At 41.1% G+C, this 19,420-nt stretch overlaps 2 protein-coding genes across 4 annotated transcripts in view; one reads left to right on the top strand and one right to left on the bottom strand.

Moving 5' to 3' along the window:
- Nucleotides 1-14,106, bottom strand: part of SLC37A3 (solute carrier family 37 member 3) — a 53,865-nt gene extending 39,759 nt beyond the window's left edge. The window contains exons 1-3 of one of the 3 annotated variants that reach the window (XM_043966298.1): nt 13,969-14,106; nt 6,840-7,004; nt 3,424-3,538 (exon numbers count right to left, since the gene is read on the bottom strand). In XM_043966298.1, coding sequence (XP_043822233.1) covers nt 3,424-3,538; nt 6,840-6,928 — 204 coding nt within the window. In that variant the 5' untranslated portion in view covers nt 6,929-7,004; nt 13,969-14,106. Of the gene's footprint in view, nt 1-3,423; nt 3,539-6,839; nt 7,005-13,625; nt 13,668-13,839; nt 13,921-13,968 lie in introns of those variants that run through there. The other 2 variants (XM_043966297.1, XM_043966299.1) reach the window with 2 other exon arrangements.
- The window catches only part of RAB19 (RAB19, member RAS oncogene family), a 30,840-nt gene continuing 25,476 nt past the window's right edge, over nt 14,057-19,420 (top strand). Inside the window, exon 1 of the mRNA XM_043966301.1 lies at nt 14,057-14,259. The gene's annotated coding sequence lies outside the window, so the exon portion shown is untranslated. The remainder of the gene's footprint in view (nt 14,260-19,420) is intronic.

Here is a 19,420-nt window from a genome sequence, read left to right as displayed (position 1 = left end):
CTAAGGGCAGCTGTGAAGCATATGTGTGAAAGTCTCATATGTTGAGGTAACAGGTATATATGAAAAGTCAGCTGCCCCCATAATTGTCTATTAGTTTATCTATTAGCCCAATCTAGTTAAGTTTGAAGAGGCTTGCCATCAGATGGACCACAAAGTGACACATTTTAAGGCCAGAGCACCCCCTAAAGACTGGTGACTTAACTTTTAGAAAGGTTCAAGTCTGTGTTGGTGGAGGAAATACACCAACAAACCCACAAATGCTTAAAGTATTTGAAGAGAAAGTATTAATCATCTGTATTTATCCTTTATTCATTTACTGTTTTTCTTATGGCTTGGCCATGTCAAAAGGAATGGGGCTTCGGGGGCAGCTAGGTGGCACAGTGGATAGAGCACCAGCCCTGGAGTCAGGAGTACCTGAGTTCAAATCTGGACTCAGACACTTAACACTTACTAGCTGTGTGATCCTGGGCAAGTCACTTAATCCGAATTGCCTCACTAAAAAAAAAAAGTGCTTAAAAAAAAAAGGAATGGGGCTTGTATGGGTAAGATACTATGTCTGTGTATTTCTTTTTTTTTTTGCAGGGTAATGGGGGTTAAGTGACTTGCCCAGGGTCACACAGCTAGTAAATGTCAAGTGTCTGAGGCTGGATTTGAACTCAGGTCCTCCTGAATCCAGGGCTGGTGCTTTATCCACTGTGCCACCTAGCTGCCCCTATTTCTTATTTATTGTACAGAACCTGGAGACAATGCCATAGACAAACAACAAAGACGTATAAGAAGTACTCTCTGAGGATGACATTCTGATGATTTTCCAAATATTTAATATCATGTGCAGACAAGAGAAAAGTTGGGGTTATCTAATTTCACGGATATTTTTTGGTCCAAGAACTTCTTTCAATTTGTATAATTAATTTCTTCTCCCCTTCAAAAGCAGGAAGGAGTGGATTAAAAGGCCAAAGCTGTAGACAGCTTTGAGAACAAAAGTACAAGTGAGAGAGACACTTGATGTACCTATACATGACCCATTTAGGTGCCAGGAGAAAGATAAATGAGGCAGAGGGAAAACTGAAGTAGCACCAGTTCAATCTGAGGGCATGCAGATGAATGATCATGAGTTCCTTCATGAGTTCCAAGTATTTAGTTCACACATAATTCATTTAGATGACAGAGTTCTTGACCTTGGATTTTGAAAGGAACAAAAATCACATCTTTCTTTTGATATAATTGAGTTTTCCTTTGCAATTCTATACATTTTGTTTTGTGTACTTTAAAAAATCCTCTTTAGGAGTTCAAAGGTTGTCAATGGTTTGTACACGAGACAAAAAAGTTAAGAACGCCAATTCAGACCTCTGGAATTAGCCTTGTTCTACAAAATAGCTCTGTCTTAACAGTATTTAAATGAAAAATGTCTGGAATAATCTGTCTATAAGTTCAACAAGAGTTAGTGTGATTTCTTTGAGGGAAAAATGTTAATGGTACCTTTGTAATGGAACTAGAAGTATGCAGGAAGGAAGCACTCTCACTTTACTTTGCACTAGTCAGAACATGTCTGAAACAGCATATTCAGTTCTGGATACTATTAAGAAGGACCCCCACCAATGGAGCATGTTCTGAAGAGAGTGACTAGGATGACAAAAGGTCTGGAAGTCACATCCCATGAATCAGAATCACTGAAGTTTAGAATTGGAAGAGACCTCAGCAACCATCTAGTCCATTGAGGGTAATTAATTGAGGAAAGAAAAATGAGTTCAGTTTGGGGAGGGGGAGAGGAAAGGAGCAGGCTGTAGGATTAAAACTGTCATCAAAATATTTGAAGAAACCAAACACAAAATTGGAAAGAGACATCCTGTGCAGTTCTAAAGGAAGAGGTTGTGACCGAATGGAAGTACAACTTGAAGGCTCTCCCATTTCGCTATTAATGCTACCCAAATGTGGAAAGGCCTGCTTCAGGAAGAAGGAAGGTTTGTGTCACTTAAAGTGTTCAGAGCCTGGCTGGCTGCTTGCCTCCCTATTTATGATGCTATGTAGGGATCTGCTGCATCAGATGAGAAACTAGACTCCTAAAGCCCCCTCCAACTTTAAGAGTCCATGATTCTAAATAGGCCGTTCAAAAAGCCAATTGGAGCACTGTACAGAACTGTACAAAAGAACCAATCTGAGGGGGCAGCTAGGTGGTGCAGTGGATAAAGCACCAGCCCTGGAGTCAGGAGGACTTGAGTTCAAATCCAGCCTAAAACACTTGACACTTACTAGCTGTGTGGCATTGGGCAAGTCACTTAACCCTCATTGCCCTGCACAAAAAAAACCCAAAATAAAATAAACAATCTGAAATCCAGCTTACTGTCCCCATCATTTCCTAAATGCTCCCAATATATACATATATATCTTAAATTTAAATGGTTATACATAGAGTTCATGTGATAAATTAAAATAATCTCAATACATAACTCTGTAAATATATCCATAATATCAGTTTTGAATTATCTCACCCAAAAGGACTGAAAATGAATGACAAAATGCATATCCAAACAAGTATTTCCAAAAAGATATGGGAGTCTCTTCAGAGTGGGCTCAAGGAAGGAATAACAGTCACACCCAGTTGGGAGGAGTAATCTATTTAACCCTACAGGAAAGTAGGAGGGGAAGGGGGGGGGGGACGGGATGGACGGACAGTCAGAAGTAAAACATTTTTGAGGAAGCATAAGTTAAAAGAAGATAGAAAAATAGAGTAAATGTCATTGGAAGGGAATAGGATGGAGGGAAATAGTTATGATGATTGATTATAATAGCAAAACATATGGTAAAAAGATATGGGAGTGTTACTCTAGCTGGATATGCAACGAATGCTTATGGAGATCTTCCGCATCTCCATCAACAATGCACATGCACAGAATTAGACATCAGAGGAGATACAAAGAAGTGTAACACTAGGTTAGTGCCCTCCAAAGATTTAGGAGGCAAGATACATACATGAAAGATCAGGGAAGAATTAAATTGCAGAATGCTAAATGTCTTGGTACTCATGATAAATGCCTAAGAATTCAAAGAAGAAAAAGGTAAATGGGATCTGGAAAAGACTACATGGAAGAGGCTGCTTGATCCTCCTTGAAGGATGGGAAGGAATCAAACAAGTACAGGACAAGAGACACATTCCAAGAGAACAATAGGGGTGTGTTCTCAAAGGAATAAATAAGCATACTGTTTGTGGAACAGTCTGGCTAAAGTCAAGTGTACATTTTTTTAGAGCACTAAAATTAATCTGTTCATTAAGGTGGGACCAGATTAAGTCTTGAAAAGCAGCCAGAGGAGTTTGAGACAAAGAGAATCAAATGAGGGTTCTGAACAGGGAAGTATTATATAAGCAACATTTAATAAAATGGAGACACAGATATGCAGTCCCCTCTGGCACAAAGTTCTCCTTACCTCTGCAGGCTCCAGGTTCACGGCAGTTTTGTTTAAGTATGTTGGAGTCCATTGGCTAGAAATGCTGACTTTCACATTGCTAAAGGTTTTTCTTGAAGCATGAAGAAGTGAATAACTACAGATAAAGAAAACAGAGGTAAATGCACAGGGAGAAAGGGAATAGCAAGCAATAAAATCACATACATATGCCCATCTGGTTCCATTTTACCTTAAAGTTTTCATGTAAGGTTTTCTATGGAGAAATAGATTTGCCTTAGAACAGGGTCAGCAGTAGGAGGCAATTCCTCTGCTAAGCAACAAGGCAAATAACTAGTCTACTGTATTTCATTCATTAGCCCATATTGACATACATACCTCAAGATTGGCTCCAGTTTTAAAGTAATGTCTTCCCATAATCATATTTTGATTTTGCATTTAGTAAAATGGGATTACTTAATGAAACTTAATTTCAGGCAAATAAAAATTATGACTTCTATTCTTCAGAAGTAGTTACCAAAATGATTGAAATACTGGCATTCAGGCAACATACCCTTGACACTACTGGATCAATCAATCAACAATTATTTATTAAATTTCTACCATGCTGGGTCCTGGGAAAATAAGTATAAAGAATGAAATCATCTACAAAATATACAGCAAGACACATATAGATATATAGCATGAATATAAAGATCATACATAAACATAAACAAAGTAATTAAATAAAAGGTAGTTTAGGAAGGAGGGCACCAGCAATTTTGGAGGGGGGGACGCCTTCATGGACAACAAGATGGTACCTGAACTACATCTGAAAGGAAAAGAGGGATTCTAGAAGGTAGGGCATTCTAGGTATAGGGTCAGGCTGTACAAGGACACAGGAAGAGGGTGTTATATGTGAGGTACATGGGATCTGTTGGCATGGGTCCCTGTAGCGCTATAGAACGCTAGAATGCTAACACGGAAGTATCTCAGTTACAGTCACTGACCCTTTTAGAGATTTCTCACTGGCAAACACCAAAGCATTATCTTGTGGAAATTTATTTTGATTTGGGGACCCTACCTTTGGGCTGAGATTAGAAAGCCTTAGGCCCTCAGGGTCTCTTCTGTGTGGGAGGGGCTAGTGCCCCTCCCCCTCTACTTCAGCTGAGCCCAAAGAGCCCTGTGGGCTGTACAAGACCCCAGGTCAGACAGCTGGGGGAAAATGCCCCCAGCTCCCTCCAACCTGAGCGGAGCTATCTGAAAGATCCCAGATAGCCTGTGCTGAGGCACGTGAGGCTGAGCATTAACACCCGCCCCCCCCCCCCCCCCCCCCCCCCCCCCCCCCCCCCCCCCCCGCCAGCCACAGCCCTGACTGGCAGATTAGCTTGGTCTGTGGGGGCGCAGGAAGCCCCAAGATTTGAGTGTAGAGAAGAAAAGGTATAGATAGACCTGGGAATTAGACTGGGGGGGCGGGGCTGACAAGAGGATTGGAGACCTGCGGACAAGACTCAGAGGTCAAGCGGTGGCTGTTGAGATTAGAAAGGTTGGAGCACGGCAGACTAGAGACGGGGCTACAAGGAGCAGGAGAAGATGAGAAGGACTAGGAGCAGGGAAAAGAGAGGCCGAAGGGCAGACTGATGGGCAGACTGACGGAGCAGACAGACAGAAGGTAGGTGAGAGAGAAACACAGGGGTTCAGCAGAGGCAGTAAGGAGAGGAAAGTTAGAAGCAGGGGGATTTACAAAGTGAAAGGGGCTTGGAGTTAGAATAAAGGACCTGAATACCCTGAGGCGAGAGGTGGCTAAGGCCCTTATTGTATTCAAGAAGTTCGAAGCTCAGCAGGTGGGAAAGAGACACAGTGGAAAGAGACCACAGGAAAGCAGTCAGGTTGTACATTTTATTTCCCAGTATTCTTAATTTTAAATAGTATCTCATAAATAAACTCTGCTTTGATTATTTAGATAAGAGGCTTATTAATCTTTAGCTTATCAATTTGGGAATGGAGGAGTGTGGTGGAACTTTATAAACAACCCACATTAAATTAATAGCAGTCAGATAGCCAAACAGTCAAGAGTCCCAGAATTAGTACCCCAGTCAGCTTTAGTGCCTCAAATTGGCCAGTAAGTCAAAATATTTCCACAATCTTAAGAGGAATCCTTGGAAAGATTTGTTCAATAGCAGCTACCAGAACACCAGACACAATAAGAATTAAAGAAATGAGCTCTCCCAGTCTCCACTATTCCTAAGCACCAGATTCTCATAAGCAAACAGGAATATCCCTTAAATTAAAAGTCTTGGCAATCACTGCACTGAGCAGATCCAATTTAATTCAACTCAACATCTTTAGGCATACCTACTGTGTACAAAGAATCATGCTGGCAGATACAAAGTTTAAATATAATAAGATCTTTACCTTCATGGAATTTATAAACTATTAAGGGGAGAGGATGGCCACAAATAATTATGATACAAAATAATACATTAGTATTTAACAGAAGTACTGTGTGTAGGGAGGAAATTCACTGGTGAGGTGGGGGTTTACATTCTGAAAAGAAATCATATGAACAAAGAAAAAACAAGTAGGAAAAGAAAGGGTATGCATAGCAGTGGCATCAAACTCAAATAGATGTGGGTCCTGTGCTGTGCTTCTCAATGACATTTTAATCTGGTTCAGACCCTCAGGAGTTTTGTGTGCCATGAGTCTGACACCTTTGGCATACAGGATTGAACTTACTGCATTGTTTGGTTGAGTATGAAATGTGGAGGGGAGAAGCGTGAGATAAGGCCAAAAAGGTGATCTAACACCAGATTTGGAGAGGCATTAATGCTAAGCTAAGGAATATGAACTTTATTCAGTAAGCAATAGGATGCCACCAAGAAGTTTTGAAGAGGGCTATGACAATGAACTGATCTAAGCAAAAGGAAGACAAGTCTGGCAGCTGGTGAAAGATGAGGAGAAAATAGAGAGAAGAGAGTGGGAGAGAACAGATACAGTAAGACTTATTATGGAACTATTGCAATAATATAAGCAGGTCATGATAAAGACCTATAAAGGTTAATGAAAACCAATGGTGAGAATGGATATAAGAGATAGTGGAAGGTGGAAAAAACAGGATTTTATAACTATATTAGACATGAGGGAAAGGAAAGCAGTAAAGATTACATTAAAGTTTGGAATGTGGGAGAATGGGGAACTAGTGCAACAATGAAAGAAGCAGCAATGTAGAAAAAAGAGGTCTAGTGAGAAAATAAATAGCTCAAAATGTTAAATCTGATGCAGTAATGGGATATCCAGGTAGAAATATATCCTATATTCAGCTGGAGTTGTGGTTTGGAATCTGGAAAAGAGGACAGAGCTAGAGATATAGATTAGGGAGTTATCTGTATAGAAACAATAATTCAAAGACTGAGATTGAACCAAAAGTAAATTAGGAGAATGAATTTCAACAATATACCAACCTGAAGAAAGTGAGAAGGAATACAACAACATGATGTTGAGTGAATCTGGATAGCCAAGACCCACTTTGTAAAGTATTAGGCCCAGCCATGCTTTCTTCCTGTCCTTTTCACCTCAGCCTTGATCTTAATGCTTAGAAGGCAAATGATTTAGATCATCTTTCCTGTCTGTCAAGACAAAAAAAAAAATTATTAGAACGCAATTAATTTATAAAGGATATTTCAACAGATCAACCAAAAATGTATGCAGATAAATTTGCTTATATCATGTTTATATAATGACCTATCAAAATCCTATTAGTCATTTCCTTACTAAGATAATGAAGAAATTACCAAAATACAGATATTGTCAAATATACTATAAGACTCATAACAAGGGAATTTTCAGACCAAAGAATTATAGCATCTTTCAAGTTTCAATTCACAACTTCTACCTTACTTGTTTTTGCCTGGTTACAGGTGAACAAGTAAATATATAAAAACCTTAAAGGCTATAAACTCAGGGCATTCTTTTAAAAAATATTTTGATGAGCAGACATCATAAATTTGGAAGCATGGGAGAGATGCCAAAGGACTAGAACTGGATGAATATTGTTCTGATCTTCCAAGAAAAAAAATCTAAAACATATTATTAAAGGGATTGCTTATAAACATCAAAAAGGGAAGAGGTGATCACTAAGAGCTAACATAGTTTTGATGGAGAAGGCTAAAAAGGGTTAAACAGATAAACTGAGTCTTGAGTCCTTATCAACAGTACCTAAAAGGGGTAACAGAGAAACTAAGGTTTGTGTTCTTACTGTAACCAAGAGGGTTCAAGTCCCTACCAACCAATATTATCAACAGAAGCTTAGCGAAGGTAACTAGGGACCGTTAACCATTAATAGCCATTAATATTCCTAGATGTCAGGAAACCTAGAAACCAGATCTAAAATAAAAAGATACCCAAAACACAAAGACCCTCTGGGTCTGACAAGTTTAAGCACGTCTTTAGGAACACGCGTAGAAAAGGCCATATTTGTCTTTAGGTTCACCTTATGACGTGTAAACCCCAAAAACACACCAAGGAAAAAGGTTCCTACCTTGGAGGTTGTCTTAGGACTCCAGGAAGTACATTAGGATAGGACCTCCCACGAACCTCCCACAAGGAAATTAAGATAATGAGGAGAAAATCTACCTTTTCTTTCTATGAATATAACTATTCTTCTTCCCCCTAATTGAGACATCTATCTCCATAGTGCTCTCCCTGTGGTCATCAGTCTTTCAATAAAACTTGGGAAATGGAGTCAGAGTCTTGTCATTCTTTGGGATACCTCACCATCAATCTGATCAATTAATCCCATCCCCCACATCATTTCCAACCAGAGCAGGTCATACTAGACCAATTTAATTTCTTTGTTTCACGTAGCTGGTAGATCAGAAGAATGCTGTAAACAGTAAACTTCAATTTCATCAAGGTAATGTGACAAGATCTTTCATGTTAACTTTGGAGATGAGATGGATGAATAGCTTGGTGGATTCAGAAGTGGTTGAAAGACTGAACCTAAAAAACAGTGCCTGATGTCAATGGACAGAGAGATTCTTACTAGAGGAACCCAAGAATTGGTCCTAGTCCCTGTGCTATTGAAAAGTTTTCCAAATAATTTGGGGAAAAACATAGATGGGATATTTGTTAAACATGCAAAGAGAAAAGTGAGAGGGAAAATACAGAGTGGGCCAAAAGTCATGATGTTTTAACAACTTTTTAAAAATTATTTTTTATTTATTTTTTTTACCATTTATAAGATTTAATTTTTCACACATAATGTAAATTCATTTCCCATATGTATATGAAGCCATGGTATTGTAAATTAAAAACAAAAAATGAAAGTTATTAAATATTGAAACACTTTTGTGACTTTTGGCCCATTCTGTATATTGCACAACAGTCAGAATTTTAAAAGCTCACTAGAGCAGTGTGGTATAGGATGGGAGTCGGGGAGCTAGAGTGCCGCACCTGGAGCCAAGAGGACTCATCTTCCTGAGTTCAAATGTGGCCTCAGACACTTTCTAGTTATGTGACCCTGAGCAAGTCATTTTACCCTGTTTACCCCACTTTCCTCATATGTAAAATGAGCAGGAGAAGGGAATGGTGAACCAGTCCAGTATCTTTGCCAAGAAAACCCTAAATAGGGTCATGAAGAGTTGAACTGAATAACAGAGAAGTAACAAAATAACAACCCACCCCCTGGGTTTGAATCTTGCCTCAGGCAATATTTATATTAAGTCACTTAACATATCTGAAGTTTATTCATTTGTATAATGGAAATGTTAATATCTATAGTAAATATCTCAGTGTAGTGAGGAGTAAATGAGATAAAAAATAACACAATACATAAATGACAACTATCTCTACAAAGTAGAAAATGGGTCAAATCTAGTAAGATTACACTTAATAGAGAGAAATGTAAAATTCTATACTTCCGTTCAAAAAAACTAACTGAGGAATTGGATGATTTTGCTTCTGCTTTTTGAGGAACCTCTTGCTTCTGAAATTCTTGTGGGAAGATATGGTGAAGTCCCAGCAGAGCAGCCAGAAAAAAGCACAACCTTGGTTCTAGCAGCAGCAAGGTCAGAGTCTTATGGCAGAAAGCTGCTCAGCATCACCTCCAACTGGCTCCTGATCAGCTGAACAGGAAGAAAAGAAAGGGATGGAAAATCTACGGAAAGCTAGCTGTGGGATCATCAGTTCCTCAGTGGATCTGAATGAAAATTGGCAATACAATCAGGTCTCCAAGAGACACTGGAGAAGAACCAGCCGGGGTGGCTTAGATTGACTCTGGACCTTACCATGCCACCATGGATTTGGGAAATTCGAAAGGTGCAGATATAAAAAACTTATTATTCAGGAAGAAAAAAATGAACTATATAAATATCAGGCCAGGAGGAAAGGGCTAAACAGATTTTGTGCCAAAGAAGGGAGTGGTCTGCAAGCTTAATCAGAGTCCCAGGGAAGCCTCCAAAGCAAATGTAATCAGGCAGCACAAACAAAGGCATCCTTTCCAAAAGGAGAAGTCCCACTACACTGGGTCCCCTCGGACCACATATGAAATGCCTGAGTTCTGCTCTAGGAACATATTTTAGGGAGGGTGATGCTGTTGTTTGCTGTTGTTCAGGCGAGTCTGACTGACTCTTTATGACCCCATGGACCACACTGTCCACAGGGGTTTTCTTGGCAAAGATACTGGAGTAGTTTGCCATGTCCTTCTCCAGTGGATTAAGGCAAACAGAGGTTAAATAATTTGCCCCAGGTCACAAGTAAGTGTCAGTCCAGATTTGAACTCAGATCTTCCTGACTGCAGTTCCAATGTTCTATCCACTGAGCCACCCAGTCTCCCAGAAAGGGTAATAAAAAGCTCCAACTCCTCCAGAGGAAGGTACTCAGAAAGTTTATGACAGAACAGGAAGTCACATCAAGCCATATTATACAAAGGATCCACAGATGATGTGTAGCCTTAAAAAGAGAAAAGGAGGGGGCAGTTAGGTGGTGCAGTAGATAAAGCATGGGCCCTGGATTCAGAAGGACCTGAATTCAAATCTGGCCTCAGACACTTGACACTAGCTGTGTGACCCTGGGTAAGTCACTTAACCCCAATTGCCCCGCAAAAAAAAAAAAAAAAAAAGAAAAAAGAAAAAGAAAAGAAAAGGGTTTGGGAGACTGAGAAGGAGATGGCAGGGAGGGGGTGAAGAGAAAGACAGAGAGGGATATGTGGGCTATCTTCAAGTATCTGAAGAACTGTCACATGGAAGAGGGATTAGTCCCACAGAACAAAACTAAGAAATGTGGGTTTACAGTGGTACCACTGCTAGGTCTGTATCCCAAAGAGATCATAGAAGAGGGAAAAGAACCCACATGGACAAAAATATTTATAGCAGCTCTCTTTGTGGTGGCAAAGAATTGGAAATCGAGGGAATGCCCATCAATTGGAGAAAGGCTAAAACAAGTTGTGGTATATGAATGTAATGGAATACTATTGTGCTGTAAGAAACTATGAGCAGGAGGAAGAATAGGTACCATGGAGTAAGGTATAAAAAGACTTGAAAGGTAGGAGGGGGGTAGGTTATGAATGCCAAACACAGCAGTTTGTATTTGTTCCTGGAGGTAATAGGAAGCCACTGGAGTTTAATGATTTAGGGAGTTGGTGGTAGGGGTTTGTAACATGATCAGACCTTCATTTAAAGAAAATCACTTTAGGGGGCAGCTAGGTGGCGCAGTGGATAGAGCACCGGCCCTGGAGTCAGGAGTACCTGAGTTCAAATCCGACCTCAGACAGCTAATACTTACTAGCTGTGTGACCCTGGGTAAGTCACTTAACCCCAATTACCTCACCAAAAAAAAAATCACTTTAGCTGGTTAAAGGGAAAATGGATTGGAGAGAGAGACTCTAAACAGGCAGACCCACCAGCAGGTTAGTACAGTAATTCAAGCATGAGATAATAAGAACCTACACTAGAGTGGTGGCAGTGTCAGAGAAAGAGGACTGTATTCAAGAGATGCTGTCATTTTACGGATGAAAAAACTGAGGCAAACAGAAGTTAAGTGACTTACCTAAGGTCACAGAGCTAGTAAGTGTCAGAGGCTGAATCTGAATTCAAATCTTTCTGACTCCAGGCTCTATCTACTACCTTTAAGAGGCAGCAGTGAGGAGGGGCTGCTTTCCAGGGATGAGAGTCAGCCTGAGCCAAGGCACAGAACAAAATGTTACAAAGTAACCAGTCTGACTGGAATGGAAAAGTACACAAAGAAGAACTTGAAATGAGCCTGGAAAGGCAGATTGTGAGCCAGGTTGGAAACAGTTTTAAGAACCAAACAGAATTTCATATTTTATCCTGGAAGTAAGGGAGCTAGCCACTGGAGTTTCCTGAGCAACGGAATGACTTGGTCAGACCTGTGCTTTGGTAATAAATGTCAATAGCGTGAATGATAAATCTGAGAGGGGAGAGAGGATAGGCAGGAGAGATTAATAAGGAGGCTACTGATGATCCAATCTAGGAGGGTAGTTTGTGAAGTAGTGGGAGAAAAGACTGAAGGTCTCTACCTTCAGAACTTGGCAAATTGTAGATATACAAACATGCCATTTTTCAAATGGATAACTCTACCTAGATCAAGCTTTTTATTACAATAGATGTGAAGTTTATCAATTAAAAATTTCCCCATCCAATCTGGAGTTCTAGAAACCAGATTGTTCCTCCCAATTTGGTTTAAATGCATGCCAAAACCCTTAAGATGGAAACTTTCTAAACTCTAAGTCACAGAGAATTCGCATGTGTGTGCACATACACATATGGGTGTGTGCATTCAAATGTATGTATACACACACGTACAAACTAGAACATTTACAAATAATGAACAAAACCATATCCTAACAGATGCAGAACTATGTAAACCTTTGGTCTGTAGTGAAATTAATGTTTAAACTTAATTTTCTTTATCATCTTTTCCCTTAAAAAACATAAAAGTGATATAGGAAAGAGTCATGTCCTACCTAAAAGACCTAAGAACCCCTTAAAGCCACCTAAATGTATGTGGATGTTGGTATGGTAAGATAGCAGATCCTCCAAGAAGGCCAAAATCTGGCTTGAGATCATATGATTTTAGAGTTCAAAGGGACCTCTTAGAGATCTAAGTCCATCTAATTAAGTCCAACCTGAATTCAGGTCTTCTGATTCTAGTTCCAGTCCCTGTTCTCAATTCAGAATACCAGTACCTGGGGTCAAAAGACTTGGGTTCAAATCTTAGTTCTAGTCTGCTCTTAAGAGGCATCAAACCAAGATCAAGAGGTCATCTAATCCAAGTCCATTTTACAGATAAGGAAACAGAAGCCATAGCCTTTGAGTTAAGAGAACATGGAAGGACCAAATTCTCTTCTAAACTACCAAATATTCTACTAATAGTATCGCGGCTAGGATTAGACTCCAAAACCAGGGCACTTTTCCACTGTTTATGTTTCTTAATGACCTCACAGGGTAGTGAGGGAAATCCTTGTTAGGCTAATATGTATACAATGCTTTCAGATTTGCAAAGAGCTGAGCATGTCATATCATCTTTGTCCTCACCACAACCCTGGAAAGTAGTTATTACTGTTTTCTCCATTTGACAGATGACGAAAGTAAAGGCGACAGAGGTTAACTCACTTGAAGTTATCTGAGGCAGATTTTGAACTCAAGTCTGACTCCAAATGAACAGCACAGCCTAGCATCTCATCAGGATACACGTTTATCCTCATCATTGTAATTTTATATCCTACCACCAAAAAGCAGCCCACCACTCTTGAAACCTTCCCATCCTACCCGAAAGAGCATCATCATCCTTTACAACTTTTCCCCTTTCTTTTGCTAAATCGGAGACCCAGTAACAAACCTAAACCTAAACCCTCCCTCTCTATTGTTTGGAGTCAATTCTTAGCTAGGGGCAGGGGAGGTAGGTTACTTGGGGCAGTTGCGGGATGCATCCCAGCCCCACCCCTTCCCCGTCTGAGTGGGCCCAGGTCTTTCTCGCCGAGATCCAGCCTTCCAACCCCCGAGTCCCCCTGCCCAGGCCACTGTCCTCTACGCCACAGGGTCCTTTTCGTCATCACCCTGCCAGCCCCCACACCCCCCGCGCCGGGCCCCCAAACCCCGCACCTCCCGACCCGGTCTACGATCCTCGTTGCCACCGCTTCTTACTCGTCCCCAGCCCACCAGCCCTCGGACCCACCCCTACTCTGCCAGCCTCCCATCCTTCCAGCCCTCCGCGCCCCCGACCCTTCCCACCTTCCTCGCAGCCAGCTCGGTCTTTCTCGTCCCCACCCTGCCAGCCCCCGGGCCCACCCCCATTCTGCCAGTCCCTGCGCCCCGCCTTCCCCCACGCCCCTGGCTCGGCCCAGTCAGCGATCCCCGCGAGCAGGGCTCAGCCCCAGCACGGACCGCGTCCCCGCTACAGGAAGGGGCTCGTGAGCCCGGGAATGGAGAAGGGGCGCGAGCTCACCACGGGGGGCCGCCAGCCCGGCCGCGGTTCTCAGGGCATCCCCTCGTCCCCTCCGTGCAGCCGAGCTGCATCCCTCCCCCGCGACGCCGAGCCGCGCCTAGCCATCGCCACCCGCTCGGGCCCTCTTACCCAACACCCATAGTTAACAGCTGGTGCTGGTGCTGCCGCTGCCGCCGCCGCTGCCCCCGCATCGCTCCTCCCGGCCGCCCAGCGCTCAGCTCCGCCACCTCACCTCAGTCACCCGAGTTTCCGGACGGTCACGTGACGGGTGGGCCTTTCCGAGACCGAGCAAAGAGCCCCTGGCTCTCGGCTTGGTTTCCGTGGTGCATTCTGGGAGTTGTAGTCCCGCCCTCATCTGTCTCACCTGCACCTCAAGGACACGTACCTTTTTTTCTTTTAAAAAAGGTTTTCAGTGAACAGGTAGGTCTTTTTTTTTCTGCTTCCCGCAATTTAAAAGCAAAACAAAACCTTTGCAACAAATTATGCATAGTCAAAGCAAGACAAATCTTCATATTACCCATGCCCAAAGATGTTATAGTTGTTTTTTTTTATAATGTTATGTTTCACTTTTTTATATAGAGCCTTAAGGTTCACAGCAGCTAGGTGGAACAGTGGATCGAGCACTGGCCCTGAAATTGGGAGGACCTGAGTTCAAATTTCATCTCAAACACTTGTGACCCTGAGCAAGTCATTTAACCACAATTGCCTTAAACATCCAGGGCCATCTCCAGTCGTTCTGATGTATATCTTGTCACTGGACCCAGATGGTTCTGGAGGAGAGAGTGAGGTTGGTGACCTTGCAAAGCCTTCCCTCACTTAAATCCAATTCATTTTAAGTTATGACATCACCCCATGTCATGGTGCTCTTTAAGAAAGAAAGACAAACAATAACAACAATAAGGTCCACAAAGTTCTTTACAAATATGATCTCATTTGATCCTCACAAGAAACCTGGGTTATAGGTGGTGGTATTACTCTATTTTACAGATGAGTAAACCGAGGCAAAGGTTAAATGACTTAGCTAGGGTTACACAACTACTAAGTTTCTGAGGCTAGATTTAAACTTAGATCTTCCAGACTCCAGGCTCAGCCACTTAGCAAAACAAATTATCACATTATCCATGTCCAAAAATGTATGAGTCATTCTATGCCTGGAATCCAATTCTCTTTCAGGAGGAACATGGCATAGTTCATCATCAATAGAGATTGATTGGGGCAGCTAGGTGGCACAGTGGATAGAGCACCGGCCCTGGAGTCAGGAGTACCTGAGTTCAAATCCAGCCTCAGACACTTAACACTTACTAGCTGTGTGACCCTGGGCAAGTCACTTAACCCCAATTGCCTCACTAAAAAAAATTTTTTTTAAATAAAAATAAATGAATAGTGATTGATCATTGGGTTGGTCTGTGTAATTAATTAACTCATTTAAAGTTGTTTTTACTTTGCTGTTGTTATTTGTATAATTTTTTTCTGCCTCTGTGCACTTCACTTTGCAGAAGTTCCTACAAGTCTTCCCAGGTTTCTCTGAATCTATGCAGCTATATTCCATTACATGCATTCATATGCCATAATTTGTGTTCCGCGTTTTCCCAATTGATGGACACCTCTTTAGTTTTCAGTTCTTTGCCACTACAAAAAAAAAAAAGATTGTATAAATATTTTTGTACAATTAGGCTCTTTTCCTCTTTCTTTGGGGTATGGACCTAGTAAAGGTATTGCTGATTCAAAGAATATACACAGGGCAGCTAGGTGGCACCAGCCCTAGATTCAGGAGGACCTGAATTCAAATCTGACCTCAGACACTTGACACTTACTAGCTGTGTGACCCTGGGCAAGTCACTTAACCCTCATTACCCCACCAAAAAACAAACAAAATAACAACAAAAAACCCCACAAAGAGTATACATGATTTAGTGATGGGGGGGGGGGCGGCGGCATGTCTTGCAGAGTTTTTAGAACTGGAAGTCAGTATATAGACAAGAAAAACTAATTCTGGGGAAGGAAAATGACTTGCCCCAAACCATACCGGTGGAGAACTTACTGTGTGTCTTCCAAGAATTACTTCCAAGAAGTAATTCCACATTTCTAAAATTAGAGGATTGGAATCTCTTAAGATCTTTTCCAGCTATAAATTCTTTGATTCTGTTTCAATTAGTAATGTAGTGACTGGCAAAAAAACAAACCAACAAACCAAACAGATGTTTTCAGTATGGGTTCACCTGAAAGTATGGGTGTTGAGGGAGAGAGAGAATTGTCATAGTTGTAAGGGAATATTACCCAAGGAATAGAGACTTAGAGAACAAATCATCATCCGCCCTTACACATCCCACCCCTTGCAAAAAAATGGAAAAGAAATACCATCTGGGAAAATGTAGCAAAGTGTTGCAAAACTGATCACTATTCACAGCTTAGGAGATAGATGTGTCCCTATGGTAACAAGGCTTTGTTGATCTTGTCTGGAAGGAATTGTTCATGAATAATTAAATAGGAAAAAAAAAGCTTTCCCTTTCCTCCCTTCCCCCAGTTCTTGTCCTTGTTTTTAAAAATTAATGTACAAATCATATGTAAAAGAATTTATTTCATACACAGTCTTTTCTGTTCGTACTTGCTAAATTCATAATCTTAAAAAATTAATATGCTGTCCTCTCATTATTTACCATCCCACCCTTTCATAGAGCAAATGGCTTTGTGGCAGTTATCCTCCACCCCACCCCCCATTTAAGGATTATAATCACCTCTTTAGGTCCTATGATCTATTTCTCTCATTATTAAAAAAAAAAAGCCTAAGCAATGGCAGAAAGATTTACTCACTAAAACACTACATTAAAATCTAAGTAGCTCTCAAGGGAGAGACTCCTTTCCTTTCCTGAGTCATAGTTATAATAATAGCCCACATTTATATAGCAGTGAGGTGGGTAGTGCAATCCTTATTAAGCCCATTTTATAGGTAAGGGAACTGAGGATCAAGCAGTTAAGAGACTTGTCCAAGTACTGGGGCTTGAAGCCAAATTCTGACTCCAAGACCATTGCTTCTTCCACAGCTATCCCATTAATAGCTAAAATCATCTCACTGTGTTGTAGGACAAAAACAAAATGAAAAGAGGATGGAACTGGATCATCTCTAAGATCCTGTCCAGGTCTAACAATCTATGATGCTATGATTCCTATGAGATGGTGGCCAAATTTAGATCAGCCTAATAGAATCATGTTTTCACCCTTCCCCCTCACTACATTGATTTCCTGTAACTCTTCCAACTTTGGGATATGTGGAGTCACTGTTTTAAAAGCTTGAGTTTTCACAGTTCCAATGAACTCATAATGAAGCATACTATCCACCTGTAGATAGAAAGCTGATACCTTCAGAATGCAGATTAAAGCATATTTAATTTATTTATGTATTTGTTTGTTTGTTTATTTTGGATATGGAATTGTTAAATACATACATACACATATATATGTACATATATATATATATATAATTTTAAAGAAAAAAACCAAATGCAATAACCAAAAAATAAAAGCATAGGTTTTTAACCTCTAAGCCTTTATCCTACAGTAGTACAAACTCCTCAAATATCCCTGACAATGACTCCCAAGTGTTTCTCACAATTTCAGGGACCTAAAGAACTAAGAAGAAAAGGGAATGGGGTGTAGATCAAGGCTGTGTCCTGAAAGGGAATTTTTACTTTCCAATGGAGGATGAACATAATTAACAAGAGGCAACCTAAACTGGAAAGAGCACTTTTTTCTTTCTTTCTTTTTTTTTTTCAGGGCAATGAGGGTTAAGTGATTTGCCCAGGGTCACACAGGTAGTAAGTGTCAAGTGTCTGAGATCAAATTGGAACTCAGGTCCTCCTGAATCCAAGGGCCTGTGCCTTTTCCTTTTCCACTGCACCACCTAGCTGCCTCAGCACTTTCTTAAAAGTCCAAAGACTTGGTCCTACCTCAAGCTCAGCAATTTACTATCCCTGTAAATTCAGGGAAGTCTGTGGATCTCAATTTATTCAACTGCAAAATGGAGACAATAATTCCTGACCTTCCTACCTTACATTTGGGAAGAACAAGTGAGATGATGTAGGAAAAAGCTTCATAAAAGTCATGGAAGTGGCAGCTAGGTGGCGCAGTGGATAGAGCACCAGCCCTGGATTCAGGGAGTCCTGAGTTCAAATCCAGCCTCAGACACTTGACATTTACTAACTGTGTGACCCTAGGCAAGTCGCTTAACCCAATTGCCTCAAAAAAAAAAAAAAGGAAAGAAAGAAAGAAAGAAAAAATCATGGAAGCCCAGCACAATGAAAAATGTTAATATCTTTCTTCTACCTCAACTCCCCAACTTAAATAGTCATACCACAATATATTTGAGGAATAAATCAAAGACTCCAGTTCTACATTGTTTTTGGCATCCTCCTCTTCCTCTTCCTCCACCAAAACAGATAAAATCTCAAATCAGTAGTACCCTTGAGCAGAGCTATAACTAAGGAAGCCCCCTCCCCTCCCCGCCAAGCACTAGAATAGGCCAGGCAGTTGCTGCTGGGGAGTGCATAGGGAGCTGCCCCTTGGTAGCTTCCTATTATAGCTAATTATTCTTGTCTGAAAGAAGAAAGCAGGGATTAGTGGTTAGAAAACCAGCCTCCCAGCCAGTAATACCTCCATTCAAGTCCTATTTGACACATGCTGCTTGTGTGACTCTGCACAAGTCACTTCTCAGGGTTAATTGTAGAGAAGATGCCGATCTGCATTGTTAAGTGTTTCCTCATTTGGGAGTTTCAGACACTCCTACTCACAAGTAGGGTCCCATATTCTTACTTTCTTATTAAGTAGTGACATTGGACAAGTCATTTAACCTCTAAGTGCTGAGGATATTTCTCTAAGACTATCAGTTACAGGGGAGGTACTAATCTACCTTGGGAGAAGAAATTTCCTCACCTGGGAGTGCCCTATTCCAAATGAAATCCAGGTCCTGTCTCAGTTCTTAATAAATAGATGCTGAAAAACTGCAAGTGCTTTTAGCAGAATTTGCTCCAACTTGGCACCCCGTGTAAAAACCTTTATACAAGAGACACATCCCTGGAAAATTATACATAAATTATTTTAAAAAGACAAATCCTGGGCAGCTAGGTAGCGCAGTGGATAGAGCACTGGCCCTGGAGTCAGGAGTACCTGGGTTCAAATCCGGCCTCAGACACTTAACACTTACTAGCTGTGTGACCCTGGGCAAGTCACTTAACCCCAATTGCCTCACTAAAAAATAATAATAATAAAAAAAGACAAATCCTATGTTATATGGTCAGTGATGTTTGCCATTTGAAGGAATCCCCATGTGAATCCTTGTATCAAGTGAGTAATCACCCCCAGAATAAGCCTATTTTTTTTTTACTGTATTTTCACTTTCCTTCCTTCCTTCTGTCATGGGAAAACAGGTGATGGGGGTTCTTAGGTATACCTCTGTAAAGAATTCCGAATCTCAGCACACAGTCCAATTAGAATAAAATGGTCTTGGGTAGAGCACCAGCCCTGGAGTCAGGAGTACCTGAGTTCAAATCCAGCCTCAGACACTTAACACTTACTAGCTGTGTGACCC

This window comes from Dromiciops gliroides, chromosome 5 (assembly GCF_019393635.1).
Source record: "Dromiciops gliroides isolate mDroGli1 chromosome 5, mDroGli1.pri, whole genome shotgun sequence".
NCBI lineage: Eukaryota > Metazoa > Chordata > Mammalia > Microbiotheria > Microbiotheriidae > Dromiciops > Dromiciops gliroides.
The sequence above is the reverse complement of the archived record's forward strand: the minus strand, read 5'-3'. Positions and strand labels throughout refer to the sequence as shown.